The 19,536-nt window shown below is 39.5% G+C and overlaps 1 protein-coding gene across 6 annotated transcripts in view; it reads right to left on the bottom strand.

Moving 5' to 3' along the window:
• ATP8A2 (ATPase phospholipid transporting 8A2) overlaps positions 1–19,536 on the bottom strand; it is a 314,444-nt gene that overhangs the window by 214,193 nt on the left and 80,715 nt on the right. For all 6 annotated transcript variants that reach the window (XM_085062609.1, XM_085062619.1, XM_085062628.1 and 3 more), the window contains 6 exons: positions 18,101–18,150; positions 15,925–15,994; positions 14,131–14,215; positions 12,800–12,939; positions 9,805–9,943; positions 3,397–3,461 (listed from right to left, as the gene is read on the bottom strand). In XM_085062609.1, the coding sequence (XP_084918735.1) occupies positions 3,397–3,461; positions 9,805–9,943; positions 12,800–12,939; positions 14,131–14,215; positions 15,925–15,994; positions 18,101–18,150 (549 nt within the window). The remainder of the gene's footprint in view (positions 1–3,396; positions 3,462–9,804; positions 9,944–12,799; positions 12,940–14,130; positions 14,216–15,924; positions 15,995–18,100; positions 18,151–19,536) is intronic.

Here is a 19,536-nt window from a genome sequence, read left to right as displayed (position 1 = left end):
TTTGTTTTTTAAGAATACTACAAAATACCATGGTGGCACAAAGAGGTACATCCCAACAGTGAAGCATGCAAAAGGTATACCTGAGCAAGTAGAAAAGTAAGGAAGGTCAGCTTCTGCTTACACTTTTAGTCGTATCATCAGACACCAGCACTGAGGGTTCTTACACAGTGGTATCAGTTTGCTGTTACTTACACAGATGTGTATAACCCAGGATTGTCACTCCTAGCACATGAGCTCTGTAGAACACACTCACAGTGTAGCTCCATTTACACCAACAGGATTACTTTACAGCAAAATACTACCCACAGGTTCAGAACTGGGTCCCTCCAATGTTGTCCTTCCACTACTGTTAAATACAACCCTATGTGATAAGCAACTGATAGAGTTCCCAGCTCTTCTTTCTAAAGGACTGATGGGGAAGAATACACCCAACATTCCTTGGCTGTAGCATTGCCTCTCTCATCTGAGGTTTTCCACCCAGGGGCTCTCTGGTCATCCAATTTCCCTTCTTCAGGTACCCTTCTCACTGCTCCCACAACTCAAAATTCTACAAGATGCCAATGAAATAATTTTTTCCAGGTTAAGAGCCTCACAATAAGACTTTATGGTGTTCCAATTTAATTAAACAGAAACTGAGTCCAAGAATTACATTCAAAGTAAATCTCATGCTCAAAATATTCTCATTTCAAAAAGCTTTATTAGGAAAAGGGAAAACAAGTGAGTATATGTATGCATGAGGTAAAGTCTATAAGGGATAGACATTTGCAGATTATTATGCTAAGTTTTGAGAATTCAGCTGAATCAAGCTAGGGATTAGTCTTTTCTATTCCCAGGAGTTCCCTGAAGAGAACAGAAATGATTGATTTTTTCCCCTGAAGTGCATGATTTTAAAAAAAAAAAATTATCTCTCAAAACCAAGCCAAGACAGTTGTTCGATCACATCTCACCTGCTGCTGCATGCCAAGGAGCAGAAATGGGAGGGAAAAGTCACACAGGGACTGCACAAAGGGGGAAGTGTATCAATATTTAAAAGCTCTAAGCTCAACTTGGATCTTGCAAAAACTCATTTTCAGTATTAATAGATTTCAAAGGTGGAATATATTAAATATAATGCTACAGAATTTCAGCCTGAGAACCTTTGATTTTAGGCTCAGTTCAACAGAACTCAAAATTTCTGTTAGAGGTGCAACACAAATATTACTATGGACATCTCATGCTGAAAAATTGACAATAAGTACTTAAGACACCTTGGAATAAAAGAACTGGAGACAATTATTAACAAAACTTAAGTTTTATACTCAAACTTAGATAAAATTAAATTCTACATTAAAAATGGCAATAAGAGTACTCTGGGGGGAAAAAACATAGACTTACTTTAGATTGAAAGCAAGACTGATTCAATACAAAGCATTTTTGATGTGCCACTTCAGAAGCTCCACAGGTTTGTACTCATGTTTTAGAAAAACATAGGCTATCTGAGCTAAAGCATCACAGTCATCTTCAATATTCATGATGTATCATGTGGTAATACATTTTCTTCACTGAAAAGACCAGCAACTATATATCAAAAATGGATTTCTTGTCTCATCTGACACACCATAGCTCTACATTTCCCTTTTTTTTTCCATAGAATCATAGAAAAGTTAGAGTCAGAAGAGACATTAAATATCATCTAATTTCAACACCCTGCCAATGGGCAGGGGCACCTTCCAGTTGACCAGGCTGCTCAAAGCCCCATCCATCCTGGTCTTGAACCTGCAGGGATAGGGAGTCCATAGCCTCTCTGGGCAACCTGTTCCAGTGTCTCACCACCCTCACAGTATAGAATCCCTTCCTAACCACTGCCCTCTTCCAGCTTAAGGCCATTCCTCCTTGTCCTGCCACTACACTACCCTTGTAAAAAGTCTCTCTCCAGCTCTCTTGTAGATCTCCCTTTTGATACTGCAAGGTGCTATAAGGTCTCTCCAAATCCTTCTCTTCTCTAGGCTGAGCAGCCCCAAATCTCTCAGCCTGTCTCCACAGCAGAGGTGCTCCAGACCTCTGGTCAACTCAGTGACCATCCTCTGGACCCGTTCCAACAGGTCCATGTCTTTCTTGTGTTGGGAGCCCAAGAGCTGAATGCAGCCCTCCAGGTCAGGTCTCGTAAGAGCAGAAACATCTCCCTCGACCTGCTGGCTGTGATTATCTGGATGCAGCCCAGGATATACTTGGCTTTCTGTGCTGTTACGTGTACACTGCTGAGTCTTATGGAGCTTCTTGTCCAAACACCCCCAAGTCTTTTTCTTCAGAGCTGCTCCCAATCCATTCTCCTCCCAGCCTGGACTTATGCTTCAGACTGCCCCAACCCAGGTTCAGCACCTTGCATTTGGCCTTGTTGAACTTTATGAAGTTCAGAGGGGCCCAGCTCTCAAGCCTGTCCAGATCCCTCTGGATGCCATCCCTTCCCTCCAGTGTGTTGACTGCACCACACTGCTTGGTGTCACTGGCAAACATACTGGGGGTGAAAGCTCATCTTCTAAAAGCTTCCACTAGTTTTTATGTTTACTAATAAATTTCAAATATTGTTTTCAGCTGGATTCTGTAACCAAATTATTCTACACACTAAGTTATTGGAATCACATGAAGGTGACTGGAAAATAACACTTAGCCAGTGATAACTTTGAAACAATAGTATTACCCTCTTCCACTAGATTCACAGATATCCAGCAACTCCAACACTTCAAGATACAAGCTTTGCAACTCCCATCCAGTCAAGCTGTCAATTCTAAATGCAATGCCTATTATAGATCAGTCGTAGAAATACCTCTAATAGAAATCAATCAGATATTGAAGTGATATCCAATGCTGATATGGACATTGAAACACACAAAATGGAAAAATATCTTCTGGGAAGATTCATGTAGAAATATATAATTTTTTTAGTTAATTTTTGCAAATACATGAGGAGCATGGCAACCACTTGCAAAATTTTTTGATTTTAAGTCTCAAAAGCTACTGTACATAGACAAGCTCACAATGCAGGTTTGGTTAGAGCTGTTCCATGCAATACCAAAGACAGCTTGTTTTTTATTTTTTCAATCTTCTAACATATTACTCCTAAATCTATACATTAAAGCCTAACTATATTCCTGATGGCATGCTGCAGATTTTTCCAGTTTACAGCAAATCCATGGACCTAGTAAGTTGCTCGCTCTGAGACTTCAATTTGATTTGTACAGCTTGTGACTGAAGACCTCAAAGTACATTTTACGCAATACACCTGCGTTTAGCATGAATTGTTTATCTTGCTACCCCTAAGGATAAGCAAGAGAAATTCAGTGTGAAAGCTTGACAACTTTCCATCTTGTTAGCAGCACCTCTGTCTGTGAAGAATTACATCCAAATTTGTTTACTTACATCTAGTGAATCTTCATTGACCAGGATGAGAGACATACTCTGTGAAATGAGTCTGCAAGAGTAGCCTGCAAAAGGGAAAAGAAAGACAATAAAACACAAGAATTTACTTTTTGGAAGACTATCAAAGGTTTAGCTCAAGCTTAAGATCAGCATCTATAGGTCAAATGACAATTTACTTTTTGAGCAGCTACTCCTGACTGCTGGAAACATTTGTGTATAGGACACACTCTAACATGACATTTATTAGGAACACAGGCTGCATTCTATCTGCATTTTCAAATACATCACTTGAAATGTTTTAATTAAAGGAAACACCTTGTGAACAAAATGCAGTAAATACAGCCTATAGCCCTACAGCAATTATTTTCTTTTTTTTATGTCTACATGAAGGCAGGTTTGCCTTCAGCACATTACAGGAACAGATCCAAATGCAGAGTTGCATCTATGCCAGATTACTGGAAGTGCACACATCTATTCAGTTGATGCTACACCCACCCCTTAGCCCACACAAAGCTTACATGAGCATTTTTTACTCCTGGGTGTTCAGTGTGGAAGGTTCTGAGCTTCATTAAGAAATACAGATCAATGACACTCAGAGAGCCCTTACCAACTTCTATAGACATCAGGTAATTGGACTAGATTATTCTTAGTGTGGGACTGGGACATGAAAGAACGAGAGCAAATTTCCATAGTCTGGAGCAGCCCCCAGAAGGCAGTTCTGTATATTTGCTAGGACACCAAAACTCAAAACAAAAACTCTCAAGACAGAAAAAAATCTCTTATTTTTTTTAAAGTTTAAGCATTTGCAGAATAAACAGGTTAATTCTGCTCATACTAATGGCAAGAGACAAATGCAAACTTGTATCAGACTGACCCCACTACATTATCCTAAAAGCTCATGCAAGTTCACTTGGGATTGGCACAGTCATGTAAGCCCATAAAGCAGCAGAGAATTGATTTCTTTGAAGCACACACCTTCTATTGCTCATCTAAGTTACATGGGAAAAGGAAACAATAGAAATTTTTAATGTGTTTTTAATATAGAAATTACTTACAGCAAGTTGAATAAATTGCTATCAAATAAAATTGGGTCTTGGGAAGTCTCTTACTTTTCTTAAACGGAGACTGGAGCTATTGCAGTATAAAAGCAATGTCCCAGTGAGGAACCACTGCAAGGCTGACAAATTCACAAGCTGAACAGCACAATCACTGTAAAAAGACGAAGTACCTCTTTGCATATCTTACAACAGCAAGAGAAGAACTGAGGCATGAAATAATCGGTGGGATTCTTGGTTCCTTAGAAAGGCCATACTGGGTCATCAGTTGCAATGCAAATCATTTCCTCAGGCTACAGAATTTTTATAATTGGGCTAGTTTTGTAGGTATTATCCAGGGTTAACATGTCTGCATGTGTGACTTATGTCAAAAAAGTAAACCCCTCTTCTTCTTCTGTGGAAGACATGCTAGTATCATAGCCAGGCACTCTCAGGCAGCAGGTTTGATTACCTGCAGAAGTTTAGTTTCTCCTCCATTTTCACAGCTCTGTGGACTACGAATATCAAGTGCAACCTTGCAAATACATGCTAACAAGCCAAGGTTTAATTTCTGCTTCAGAGAACAATACAGAATGACACCAAACTCACACCTGTTGGGAAAATGATGAAATACATTCTCATGACGTGCAGCCCACAACATGAAAGCTTTGCAGACAGCCTCTGATTGTGCCTGTGACCAAGTATTAGGTGGTAGTATAGAACTGAGCAGAAAACCTCCAACAGTTATAGACAAAACACTGACTTTTTTCTCAAGTCAGTTTGCCATTTTTAAAAGTTAGTCCCAGGCTGAAAAGCAACTTCTTTATTTTATTGAGAAAAAGAGAATATTACCGATTTAAGTACTTCCCTCAATAACAGGGTTATTCTTTCCTTAGGCTAAAGCAACAGTCTTGTGCAGTAGGCTGTTATAAATTCAGCATAACTAATTCAAAAGGATTTTCTAGTAGCATTTGATTAGAACAGCAGCTGCAATACCAAGCTGTAATTTCTAAACCACTGCTCACTGCTTCACTTCACGTCTTCCAAAGTGAGCAAGATGCCATTCTACAAGCCAAGCCGGAAGAAAAAAACCACTGTAGAAAACAGTTGCTCTGCTGTGCATCTTGGAAAGCTTGGACTCAGAACTGATCCTGCAATTGAGGCTATTTTGCATCTTGCCGTCACATTAAACAGAAAGATCAAGACTGGAATAGGAGAAGGTAAGTGAAGCCTAACAAGGGTTTACAGGGGGTCTATACATTATGTACAGTTTCAGGACTAAGATGATGTTAAAATCTAGCGCTACTATCAAGCAAAGTAGCTGGCAACTGTAAGAGTACAAGTAGTAATTTTAGACATTTCTAAATGTCTAAGTACAAATAGTAATTTTAGACATTTTAAAGGTTTATAATAGTTTTGCAATAGTTATTACTGGCAATACTAACATGGCAAGCAAAAATGCACTCTAAGATAAGTATTTTTGTCAATGCTTCTGAGTAAAGTAAGATCAACTGCTGGTTCAAAGCCAGGTATAAAATGTCAACCCACACCTGTAAGTTGATATCTGGCTCTTTAATTTAAAAGTCTGACTAAAAGTCCATGAAGCAGATGAATCAGGTACTTCTGGGACTTATTTCCCTTCAAGTGTCCTGGGAGAAAGATTGCTTGAAGCAGAGTTCAAGATCATAGCCCACAGGCACATTCGTACTGCGGGCACACAGAATCCAGCATCTGAAGCACGAATGATTATCCTCTGTGTTTAGAGAGGGCACATATGCCCTGCTCAGACTTTGCATAAGGACACAGGCAAGTGTGCTGGCATGGCTTCAATCTCCTACACTGAAGTAAAGCACAGCTCACCAAGAAGTGTTCTTATCTCTGAATTGGAAAGATATGGGTCAGTCTGACGGATGGACTGTTAGATGCATAAGGAATCGGCTGGATGGCTCCATCCAGAGAGTTACAATCAGTGGTTCAACACTCAAATGAAAACAGTGAAATGAAACTACTCATTGACAGTGTCCCTCAGGCAAGTCCTGGGACCGAAAATTCAGCATCTTCACCAGCAACAGCCAGGAGGATCAAATACACCCTCAGCAAGTCCTGAGATAACATGAAGCTGAATGGTGGAGCTGATAACACTGGAGGGAAGTGGTGTCACCCAGAGGGACTTTGGTCCACATGAGGAGTAGGCCTGTGAGAACCTAACCAACTTCCACAGGGCCCAGGGCAAGGTCCTGCACCTGTGCTGTAACAATCATAAACATCCATCAGGACAGACTGGGGGATGAACAGACTGAAAGCAGCCCTACTGAGAAGTACCTGGAGATATTAAGTGATGAAAAACTGAATGTGAGACTCCTCTGGAGTATTGTATCCAGCCCAGGGGCCGCCAGCACAAGACAGACATGAATCTGTTAGAGTGAGTACGGAAGGGGGTGACAAAAGCAATTAAGAGGGCTGGAACATCTCTCCTATGGAAACAGGCTGAGAGTTGGGAATGTTTAGCTAGGAGAAGAGGAGGTTCTGGAGAGACCTTTCAATATATAAAAGGGACTTAAAGACTGCAAAAGACTTTCTACCAAGGTCTGCAGTGGCAGGTCAAGGGGCAGTCATTTCAAACTGAAAGAGTATAGGTTTAGACCAGACATAAGGAAGACGCTTTTTATAATGGGGGTAGCAAAACTGGAACAGGTTGCCCAGAGAAGTTATGGATGTTCCATCCCTGGAAGTGATTGAGGCCAGGCTGGATGGAGCTTTAAGCAACTGGATATATGAAAGAAATCCCTGTCAGGGAAGGAGCAGGAAGATTGGACTACATCTTCAAAAGGTCCCTTCCAACCTCAAACCCAAACAATTTTAAGGCAATGCTCACAGCTACCCATGCACACCCTAGGTAAGAGCATTCAGCTCAATTGTAGGGACTGATTAGTTGTTCAGGGGAAGGACACAGCTGAGTAAACACTGGATTCCCATTCCCAGAAAACAAATCTGTTCATTCCTAGGGAAGTTATTGGCTGGAAATACAGTGGTTCTGGTGTTCTGAGCACCAGGATGGTGGCAAATAGAAATCTGTTATGGGTGTTTTGGTCTCACTGAAAGGCAAAGATGACCCAGAGTCTGTAGATCGTTTGAAGAAAAAGATGAAGCTACAAGAACACAGTTAAGACTTCTACAGTTGTTTGCAGGTCATGCTTAAAGATGCTTGTGAACCTGAAAGTCCCATTTTCAAGAGCTAGAGTTCAAATGATTGATCAGCATTAAAGCTTATCATGAACGCTCTCCCCATCTGCAGAACTATTGGCTGGCACATGGCTGAGTGGAAGGCATACAGCCAACCCACAAGAAGTCAACCATTACTCTCCAGAGAAGTCAAGAATGCAATCCAGAGACAAGGACATATGCAAATTCTGAAAACCAAAGCATCAAGAGGAAGCTGAAAGAACAAAGTACTCCAGCCCCTTAGCACATTTGCCAAGAGCTGAAATGTCCCTCAATATACACGCATATGTATACAGCAAGCAAGAGTCAATAAGCATAACCTCCAAACACAATGAGAAAGTGAAAATACTTTTTATTCCCCAGATAGCATATTTATACCTGAAACATATAATGCACACATGGATTGGGTTTTAAGTTGAAGGTTTATTACAGTTTTATTGGGTTACACACAAAAATTGGAAGGGTACCACATGTTTATACTTTCAAGCCAGCTTGAACATGAAGCTAATTAAGTTAGAGTATTACTATCAAACTGTACCATAAACTAGGGGATAATTTAGAAGCTTTAAGAGAGATAATTATTCTTCTCAAGTTGCTATAATAAAAAACAAACCAACAGTTTGTGAGATAATCAAAGTTCATCTCCTTCACAGCTTTCAGAATAAGCTCACTTACTTGTGCTCAAGGTAACTGCTGCCAGTTAATATATGCCAACTTATTTCAGGTATTTACATCAAAATCTGTAGCTACATTTTTTTAATTAGTCAAAAGATGATGTTTTCCTCCTCAATCTGACTACTGATTGTAAAGAAAGCAAAATCTGAAGATAAATTATTCAAACCAGATAACTAGCCTTTAAACCAATCATCTACTTAGGCCATCCATAGTATTTCTACTATAACTGTATCAGTTGATAAAAGTTATTTCACCTCTTGGTACTACTTTCAACACACAAAGATGATCTGGGTTTTCAGAAGCACACAAAAATTCTAGTCAGTCCAGCAGACTACATTCTGAAATTTCACTGAGTCAACCAAGACAGAAAAAAAAATTTAAAAGCACAAAACAAACCAGACCAAAAAAAAAAAGCTAATGCCCAAAAGTTTGCTAAAAATAATCTAAGTTCAGTTACAGAGCATTATTGATACACAATCTTGAAGTCAACATGAGTTTGAAAACCTAAGCTGTTAGAGTTCCTCTTAACCTACACCTGTTCAACTAAACAGACTAATCTGCAACTCTAAATGCAACTGTAGAACCTGAACAGCATATGTTGTCTTCTGTTAAAGGAGCTATTTCTTTAGCCTTTCTGAGCTCATATGGACTTGAAGACGCTCTAATTATATGAATAATGTGACCAATTAAGCTTTTTACATTTAGAACTGGACACCGACAGGTCTGGGTATATTTCAGGCTATTCCTGGCAGGACTGAGATGCTCTATAACTGAACCTACTTAGGTGAGATGTCAGATCGCCTGAGTGAAACTCTTCCCATCTGTGGGCAGACTTACCAATGACAGGGAGAAAAATCATCAAAAAGAATGCAAGAGCATCACGGCACTATATTGCCAAAGATGCTACATTTGGAAGTGTAGCATGACGGGGTGTGCTTACATCAGGGTATGTTTCTTTACCAAGTCTTTACTACATACTAACAGATGTACCATAAGGGGACAGCAGGGTCAGTTATTTGAGGTTAAATAATCCACCTACTTTCACAGGCATGGTTCAGAAGAAGCTGTAAACTATACACGCTTCGCATTACCATATTTCCCATCCTATCCCAAACTCGATTCAAAGTCTAGAAAAGGCAGTCAGTAAGGAAAAAAAAGCTCTTAAACAGTTCCTGAAACATTAGCCTGGTTGAGTTCTCCTGTTGCCATCAAAACGCGGAGTTAGATACATTCACTCCATTAGAACCGCATTTAACCAAGAGCAGAAATGTCCCTTTTGCCTTTAAAAAAAAAGTATAGAGCCTGACAACCAAAGTGAAGAGTTCACTTCAAAATCCCTTCTCCACAGCTGCGTCCAGCTACTGAGGAACCATTCTATAAGAAACGGGGCTTATTCTGTTTAAAAACCCACACAGAACATCTTGCATGTAACCTGCTACATATCAGACAAATTCAGAGTAATCAGAAAGATGGATACCTATATTGAGAGCTGTTTCCTGTTTGTCACCTGTCAGAATCCATATTTTAATTTCCGCCTTTATTAGTGTGGCTATTGTTTCTGGAACACCTGCTTGTAGGCGGTCTTCAATGGCTGTAGCTCCAAGAAGCAGCAAATCCTGGGGGGAAAAATAACAAAAACAATCCCTCAAATTCTTTTAAGATAAACTTCTGTTTGAAACATAGTCAAAAATGAATTAAAACAGTATGTTGCATCTCACTGCTAATACTGCACTTTGACAAGCAATATACACCACAGTAAATTTCTGATGTGGCTATTCTACTTCCTCTGCACACAATTCACATTTCAAGAGGTACAGAATAGAACAGAGTGTTTTTGATCAGAAAGATGGCAATATTTCAAGAACAATTAATTGAAGTCATAAAAGTCCAAAGTTAGTCTATAGATAAATACATATACTAAACCGTTCACCAATCACCATAGCAACATGATGAGTAGTCAGTTTATATATTTAAGCTTAGAAAACAAAAATTATTTGGCATCACCTAATTTAAACTAATTCCTGTCTATAAAATGTACATACAGACTGGATACAATCACTTAAAGCAAAAATTATTGCAACTATTTATGGACATAATCATTACATTTGTGTAATACAAATGGTATGAACATTAATCAATTGAAGTATCTCTAATCAATATACAGATGTCTGCCAGAACAACATGTCTCATACAATGAACTTAATACTACAGAGTTAGACATATTCTTAAGCAATTTTAGAACAATTGCTTAAGGAGATTTGGCTACATTACAATAACAAAAAGGCAGAAAAAACAGTTAAGAAATAAACATTGTCAAAAGGTACAGACTACTTAGATTATACCTCTAAAAGCATTTTAATGATTTCTTACACATAGAAAGATGTTCCACTTAAAACAAATTGAAGTAAGTTTAGGTAGACTGTATCATTTCAGAAATTGCACAGAAAAAGGTAGCATATTCTATTCTTTGCAGGGACTAAAATCATTCAACAGAACTGAAGACAAATGAATAGAAGTAGTAAGGGAAGTTGCTGCTGTTCAACATGGTGATGATGAGGCTTCAGAGTGACCTTACCGTGGGCTTACAAGACAGACAGATAAAAACTGTTTACCAAGGCCAGCAGTGGCAGGACAAGGGGTGATGGTTTTAAACTGAAAGAGGGCAGATATAGTCCAGACATAAAGAAGAGACTTTTTTATGATGAGAGCGGTGAGACAGTGGAACAGGCTTGCCCACAGAAGTGGTGGACCCATCCCTATAAGTGTTCCAGGCCAGGCTGGATAAAGATTTGAGCAACCTGGTCTACTAAAAGGTGTCCCTGTCCATGGTGGAGGGGTACAATTAGATGATCTTGAAAGGCCCCCTGTGACCCAAACTCTTCCATGATTCCATGAAGAGGGCATTCAAAGCAGCTCCCATTCCTATGAATCCAAGCACGCTTAAAGAACAGAAGGGCAAATGTTTATCTATATAGTGTGTAAGCTGGCATTAGTTACAGGTCTTCACACAGCTTCATTTTTGCTATGAGAAAATCAGCTGGCAAACGCAGCAGAATCAACTCATGCAGATCATTATGCTTTAGTATTCTATAGCCTCCCACTGAAACATCAGCTCTGTCAATGCCAGCAACATTTGAAGGTTACAAACATAATCCAAGTTTGCAGTTGTAGATGGTCTTTTCTTCCCTCAGTAACTTGTTAAGAAGTTTGAAATTGTGAAAAAGGCAGAAAGTAGACGACCAAAACTGACCTAAAGCTCGAGAACACATTTTAAAATACAGCAAAAGTGATATTCATTTTTCACCTCAGTGAAAACAGAAGAGTATGAGAGCCCAGTGCAAAAAGCAGAAAGCTGAAAGGAGCTACCCAAACCTACAGATTCAAGGATGAGATAATCCACTGTTACCAACACGTTATATACACAAAAGACCATTTTAGGCACTACTTGAAAAAGAAAGACCCAATCTTCAGCTCTTACTGACTGAGTTCTTGAAGCTTTTCTCTTACTCTCCGGAAGTTAGCTCCTGTCCTAGTCTCGATCTCCTTGTGGATGCCCCATCCCTGGAAGTATTCAAGTCCAGGTTGGATGGAGCTCTAGCAACCTGGCCTAGTGAAAGGTGTCCCTGCCCACAGCAGGAGGATTGGAAGTCAATGATCTTTAAAGTCCCTTCCAAACCAAGACATTTTATAATTCCATGATTTTGCCCCAGTTAACTTAAATAAACAACAGTGCTCCAGAACCAAAGAAGCATTTTAATACTATTTTTAAAAGATATTGACACTCAAAACATGTTTTAAAGAAACCACTAAATAAATTTAAATACCTGGAGCAAGAGGGAAGAGCATGAACCTGTGTAGGTGAAGAGCAAGACTACCAGAACTTCTGAAAACAGCAAGACCAACAAGGCTCAGAGAAACACTGGCCCCTAGTGTTGTTATTTTAACATTTCATTCACTGTGGGATCAGAGTTTCAATTAGGTTCTCTGATACCTGCTTTCCCCTTCCAAAATTAAGAGATCTGCAATTTGCATGGAGTGCAGGTTTTCACCTTTTTTTTCAGGCCATGATGCTTTGGTGAGCCCTAGATTGTGTCAACAACAGCCTTGAAAAACCCTGAACTGTGACTGCTGTAAGAAAAGGAACACCTCTCTTCATACACTACTACATGGGAACTTGGGGCAACACAATAATTTATATATATTATCTTTATTAAGTTACAACAACCTTACACGAAATAGCAAGCTAAAAGAAGTGTAAGAAAAACGTTTATAAGTCAAAATTATTTTTTGTCCATGTTTGTCTCAGATTTACAGATTAAAACTGTGGACTGAATAGACTGCCATCTAAGAACACCTTTTCAGTTTCTCATCTATGAGATTAACAGTTTGTTTTACTGTAAAAAACCCAAATTCCACTGGAAAATACATACATAAGGGAATCTGCATCTGATCATCAAAACAGTGTGTTTTACCTTTTCAATGATCTCATAGCATTCCTCCAGCTTCTGAGTTCTGTCTTTCAGAACTGTACTGGATTCATTGTAGACGTTCAACCACTCTCTGTAAGACTTCTCTGACAGATCAGCATAAGCAATGCACAATGTCCTCAGACCTATAGAACAGACAACAGACATCAGTGTAATTTTACCCACAATAAAATTACATTCATTATCAAATCATTCACACCTAATGAATGCTCAATTCTAACACTCTGTTTGGAACAAGAGCCTCTAACACACACTGTTATTCTGTATTCCACAAAATCTCCCTGTACCATTTTTAAAGCACTTAGATTTCCACAAATGTAAGCCACAAATCTGATTCATTTTGGCTACTAATGTTGGTGCAAATCAAGAGAGTAATGGGCAAAACCATTTTACTAAGCATGAAAGAAAGTTCAGCTTTCATGTATTTCTAGAAAGATCATATTAAAGAACCAGCTACATACTGTCATTGGTGATGCTGCTTAGTCAAATATCCTGCATAGCGCATGTTTCCTTTTAGCAACACTGGGTTCCCCTTCAGTGTACTGATCTAACTCCCTTTAATAATGGGAAGTACACACGCACAATATAGCAAGCAGGGTCCATGAACTATGTAAAACAATTTATTAGACTACTGATAAAAATTAACATAGACAAGTAATGACTTTTTTTCTAGCATGATTCAAGCAGAAAGGCGTGTGAGCCATAAGATACAAAAGTTCCATTACTGGGAACATGGCTCTATGCACAAAAAAATTTTGTTAAAACCTGAAGGATATATTCAGTTTCTGGCAGAAAAACACTGGTTCATAGTTTTACCATAACTCAGCTATTGCAGAAGAGGGAACAAAGCCAAATGCTTCCCTGTGAACAGAGGTGTTACATCAGTAAAAGGCCTTACAGACTTTTTCAGATCATCTTTGATGTCTCAGTCTACTAGGCTTCCCAGCATGTTCAGGTTGTCACCCTGCTTCATAAAGCCAGAGACGCTGGCATCTGACTTCTACCCTGGTAAAAACACCTCCAACTCCAATGTAATTGAGTCATCCTGGGCAATACAACTCCTACCCTTTCCCTTCATCATGGAAACAGAACAGCGTATTTTCCTTCCAAATTCCACTTCCCTACTGTAATTACACAGAAGTCATACAAAAATCGCCTTACACTTGAAGTCATCCTACAATTAATTTGCTGACAACGCACCACATCTTAATTTATCTTCACAATCATCTTAGTTGACACTGTAGAGCTTAGACAATGCAGAAGATCCTGCAAATAATTTCATAAACTGAATTCTCTCGGCATGCTATTTCTCTTACCTTCTGTTGCGAAGTATTCAAGATGGCACAGTGTTTGTTCCATATACTGGGAATCTTTTGAAAGCCTCTCAAAAATTACATTATCCTATTAAAACCAAATTCATTACAACAGAGTAAGTCTACATATGAAGTTTCCATTTGTGTATTTACAAGCTCAAGAGAAGCAACCTGAATGGACTTGATAATATCAAAAACAAACCTATAAATATAAGTAATATTTGGGTTTTAGAGACTCTGATTTGAGTAATTAATCTGGATTGTGCCCAGTGGCAGACATACTGCATCCACTTTAAATAACAGGGACAGAAGTACACTTTGCCCTCCTCCCCTCTTTCCATAACGAAGTCCCCGTTACTAGGCAGTACAGAACACTTCTCTGTAAATTACTTAGCCAATATATTGATTTTCAGAGAACACACACGTCTGGTCTTATTCAGCATGTATTGCACTCCCATGCAGAAGAGTTTCCTGCAATCCTTTCTGGAAAATATTCCAACTGATGTCAAAAAATAAAAGGCAGAAACACTGATCATGTTCTACCACAAAATTGTATCAGAAGCCACCTTCTACCTGCAGAAGCTTTCTTCATCACTAAATCAAAGGACAATTGAAAAGGCCCAGCTAACAGCTGCAATCAAAATACAGCACAATCACCTACATATCTAGAGTCTCTGTTTTTCATTCTACAACTACCAGAACAAGTTCTACAAACACAGGTAACACAGAACCCCTGCTTTTACTCAGACATCTGCTCTTAAGCTAAGTAAACAGGCCTACATCTAGTGCTGATTAGAGACAGGCATACAAACCTATCTATTATGGAAGTGACAGGACAGAGGATGAGTACCAGAATGGGGAAGAGTTAATGCAGAACAGTCAGTTAACTTACAGTTCACATGAGTGGCAGATGCAGCATGTTAGTACATCTAGGTCTGCTCATACGGAAAACAGCATGGAATTTTTTACTACAAACTCTCCTATTCTCCATCCCTTCCAGTGCCACACTCCAAAGAACAGTGTGAATTCAGGCATGGCATGAACAACAAGCAAGTTGCAAGTCTGTGTGGTCCTATTAGACATACAGCTGTGAACTACCACACAATGGCAGTGGGCTTACTTCACTTCCACCACATCAGCATGAAGCCAGCACATCTTTATTAAATCAGGGGAGGTAAATGAAAGCAACAGAGCAGTGAGCACAGAGCCTCTATGTCATGACAAATTCAAGTAAACCAGAGCCTCACAGAGGTCAGAAGGAGTTTTTCCCTGTTGCAAAAAGCCAGCTCCATAGTTTTCCTCTGAAATTAGAGCCATTCTCTGGCTATGGACAATGCTAGTTTTGCAGCCTTTGTACTGTGCTAAGTTATTGCTCTTGTCAGCGAAGACAGAAGCACAACATGGTGCAAGTCATGATGACAAATAACAGCAGGTGCAGAGATGCAAGAAAGCAGATCAAGAGCCAAGCACTTGAGAACAAATTTTAGCGTTATAAATTCAGACAACAGCATTTAGTCCAGCTCCTGAACTCCTGCTGCACAGCTGGGTGAAGCCCTGGCTTTGCTGAAGTAAGGGTACTGCTCCCATTAGTTTCAGGATTTCAGCTGGGCACCAGAAAGCCTAGCAGTCTTCCAGCCTGTAAAAGGAGTCAGAAGAGGAATGACAGCTCCCTTAAATCACTTGGCGCTAAACAGAAAACCAACAGGTATTATGTATGAGACATGAAATGTCAGCATCAGCCACAGCTGTTGAAACAATAACTGGCAGTGTTCTCCATTAGGCAGCATAATTACTTACAGCCCCTTTGCAGTAGAGACGTAGCTGGCCTGCCGGAGTTCGAACAATCACTGACATTCTCTTCCTGTTGCTATTGAAAGAAAAATATTTGCTTTCATTAGTCAAAATGGTGAAGAGTAATTCCTATTCTAGCCAGCAAATTTTCTCAGATGTGTTTAGTGCATCTGAGATCAAATGGGATATAACAGCAGTAACTTAAGATCCCACAACCCTTGACCACAAAGAGAAATATTAAATTGCCCATTTCCAGCTTCAGCCCCATTGCTCCCATTGGCAAGCACTCTAGACCAACACCCAAATGTGAGCAAGAATTTGAAAAAGAGCAAGATATTATAAAACAATCTTGAAAGAAGGTGAGTCACATTTATTCTCAGTTTTTCCTTATACCTCAAGCAAAATTGCTTTGGGGACTCTAGAAATGGAATAATTAAGGCTGAATACATCTTAATTATAGGCATAACAAACATTGAAACAACCATCCACTGACAAGGGCAGTTCTTTAACTTCCTAACTCAAAAGAATGCAAAAACATCATAGAAAGGAATCGCAGTATAGACCAGCTCTTGGCCTCTCTATAGGTTCTTTATTTTGGTCTAATCAGATCCCATAATTGGGATTATGTACAAGGAAATCAGACCCCCTGAGCAAGGACAGGATAGTCAAGTATGGCACATATCTTAAAAAAAAAAAAAAAGTAGACAGTAGCATCCTGTACACCAACCTTTAACAAAGGAAGGCAGGCAAGGATAATTTTTCTTTTTTTAAGAAATGTTGGCATTTTACTTATCAATCTCTCCTTTAAAAGAGCCACTGGAAAAACCCCACAACTTGCAAGAGGCAGAAGCAAACAAATCAACTCTCATCAAGGGAATCCTAAGAACATGTGGTTTCATATAAATCCTTTCCTTAGCAAAAGGACAACTCAGAAGCATCCTCCTTGCCTCATTACCCTTTTGCCAACATGTACAAACAGAGTGCAGAGCAATGTTGCTTCTCCTCTTCACATTGCTTTGAGAAAGGTAGTCCCTTTTCAGAGCTCAAGAGCCATGTGTACTAAAGCAAGCTCTTGGCATGTATTATCAGAAAAAACAAATCCTTTCTGAGGCTTTCTAAAGAGAGGTTGGAAGGACAGCAATTAGCTGTGCCCAGAATTTCTGCAACATCGTAATGACACTGGGAAACTTCCATATGCTTTTTGAAAACTAATTACAGTACCTCCCTCAGTGCTCAGTGGGAAGATGCTACACAGAGAACTAAAACAGCTTTTTTCTGCTGCATGCAAGCTGTGGTTACTCCTGTCTACAGGGTGCTGGTCAGCTTGTCACAAACCCTCAAAGACTCTTCCAGTGCCTTTTTAGATACTTTCCACGAGTAGCTTAAGTAGTTACATTCTGAATGGAAAGAGGAAATTACTCAAGAATGATCTTCAAAGCAAGTCAGGCCACAAGAAAAGCTGCCTACCCAAATCCATCCCTACCTTTAGTTTTACCTAGTCCTTCAGAGCACAACCAGCCAACTCAAAGACAGCAGAGAAAGAGTTCAAGACTTTAATCCCCAGCAATAGTAGGGGGAAAAAAAAAATCAGAAAAACAGGAATGCTGACTAGCACCATCCAATCTGACATAACTTTATCAACTGACAAAGAGAAAGCACCTTGTTATCTCCAGTGATTTAGGGGCCTGATTCATCAAAGCTTCTTTCTACCCAAGCAATGCCCACCCTAATGAGCCTGACAAATTAGGAGTGCCTGCAATGCTTACATTTTCATAGCTGGCATGATTCTTAAAAAAAGGCACTTCCAGGTGCAGTTTCCATATACTCAAAAAGTAAATTGCAGAAGCACTATAGAAGTGCAATCTCAAACTATGTTCTTAAAGTAGACAAGTGACACATGAGGATATCAGTGAGTGGCAGCAAGATGCTTCCAGGCCAGCAACTCCTCAATAAGTGAACAGAGCTGCAGTGGCAGGAGAAAGTTTTATGATCACAAGCCAACAGCCACCAGTTTGTAAGCTCATTCATAGTACATCAGAAATGAGAAGATCGAGGGGCAGGACAAAAATTAAGGAAGTTCTGCTTTTTTGCTGCATCACTGTATATTTTTATTCTCAATACCATTTTTTATATGAATGGTTTTCTTATTACCCTGCGTTTAGCATATTAGAGGAAAACTTACCTGGAAAACTCCAGCACATTAAGAATTTCAAAGGTTTTTTCTTTCCCCAGCTACAAAAGGAAACAACAGAAAGCATGTGCTATTATAAGTACAATTTGCATTATACTCTTACACGTGCAAACACGGGAGCTGATCAGGCGCCTATCACACATCCCGCTGTAAATAAACGGGGCAATGGCTCCCTCCGCTGGTTAAAGGATGCAGAGCCCTATTTAATGAACTTGCTAATTCATCATCCAGTATTGTGGCACCCTTCATTTACTACGGCTACACCATTGCAAGGAAATACCTTTTTTGAGTACGCATGTTCTGAAAGCTAAGCTGCCTATTTAGTCCTCAACAGCCATCAACTAAGAGACATATTACAGGCTGTGGGCATTTTTCCAAGTTAAAATAAGCATGCCCTCCAAGTTTAGTATTACAATAACCTTTGACTGACCTCCCTTAGTATTTCTTTTGTTTGAATTCACAAGAATATTAATTATATTTTTCGTGTCTGAAGGAAAAAAAAAAGTTAACTGAGGAGAAATTCCTGTTACCACCAACTACTCTCTGTTGGGGCTGAGCAGGAACAACCTGAAGAAGGAGAAATGTTTTAAAACACCTGCCATTCCTGTTGTATAAAACACAGAAGGAGCAGTAGGAGTTACCAGAGTCTTAGAACTCCAGTGGTATTTGCAGCATGCAGTTAAAGAAAGTGCTGCAGTAAAACGTAATTGCAGTATAGACACGTCCAAGGCACACATCAATTCAGCAATATTCCCAAGACCAAAAAGCATCTCCAAACTCTTTTACGTGTGCTGTCACTGATATAGGCAATAAGCAGACAAAGAAACCTCTGGGAGTGACGGCTTTTATTGCTGCCTATAGAGTAACAATGCTCCCAGCTTCATATTATGAGGAATATAAAACTAGGCCAGGTAGGCCTGGCTCTTCCTGCAGAGGAAAGTGCTTAGATGGCTCTAGATGACACTGCTCATCCTAAACTCTTCCCCTTCAACTACGAAGCAGTTTGAGAAGTTGTAAAAAGTTTGTGACAAGTGCTAAAAGATATGTGTCAAGTGCTTAACTTGGCAATGTACCAAGAAATTTGAAAGGGAACATAACCTGAGAGGAAGGACAAAAATACATTCATTATTCTTAATAAGCACCCTATGAGCTGCATCTGTGTAAATCTGGAGCCACTTTAGCTTAGACTGCAACTTGAGTCTGAATGTGGCCATGAGTTTGAGGCTGCCTGTGGCAACTGCAATCCATTAACTTCGCCCCCCTGCATACACAGACTGTCAAGCAGATACATCTTCTACTGAAGATCATACTCAGAAGAAAGAAATGGAACATTTAGAAAAACAGTAACCATTAAACATAACATTCAGAAAACCTCCCAGACACATGAATTTCCCTCTAATGTGAGTGCTCCCATCTGTGCTTCCTGA

Source organism: Lichenostomus cassidix, chromosome 1 (genome assembly GCF_008360975.1).
Source record: "Lichenostomus cassidix isolate B80296 chromosome 1, HeHo_3.0, whole genome shotgun sequence".
Classification (NCBI taxonomy): domain Eukaryota; kingdom Metazoa; phylum Chordata; class Aves; order Passeriformes; family Meliphagidae; genus Lichenostomus; species Lichenostomus cassidix.
Note: the sequence above shows the minus strand (reverse complement) of the source record. Positions and strands in the feature narration are given on the sequence as shown.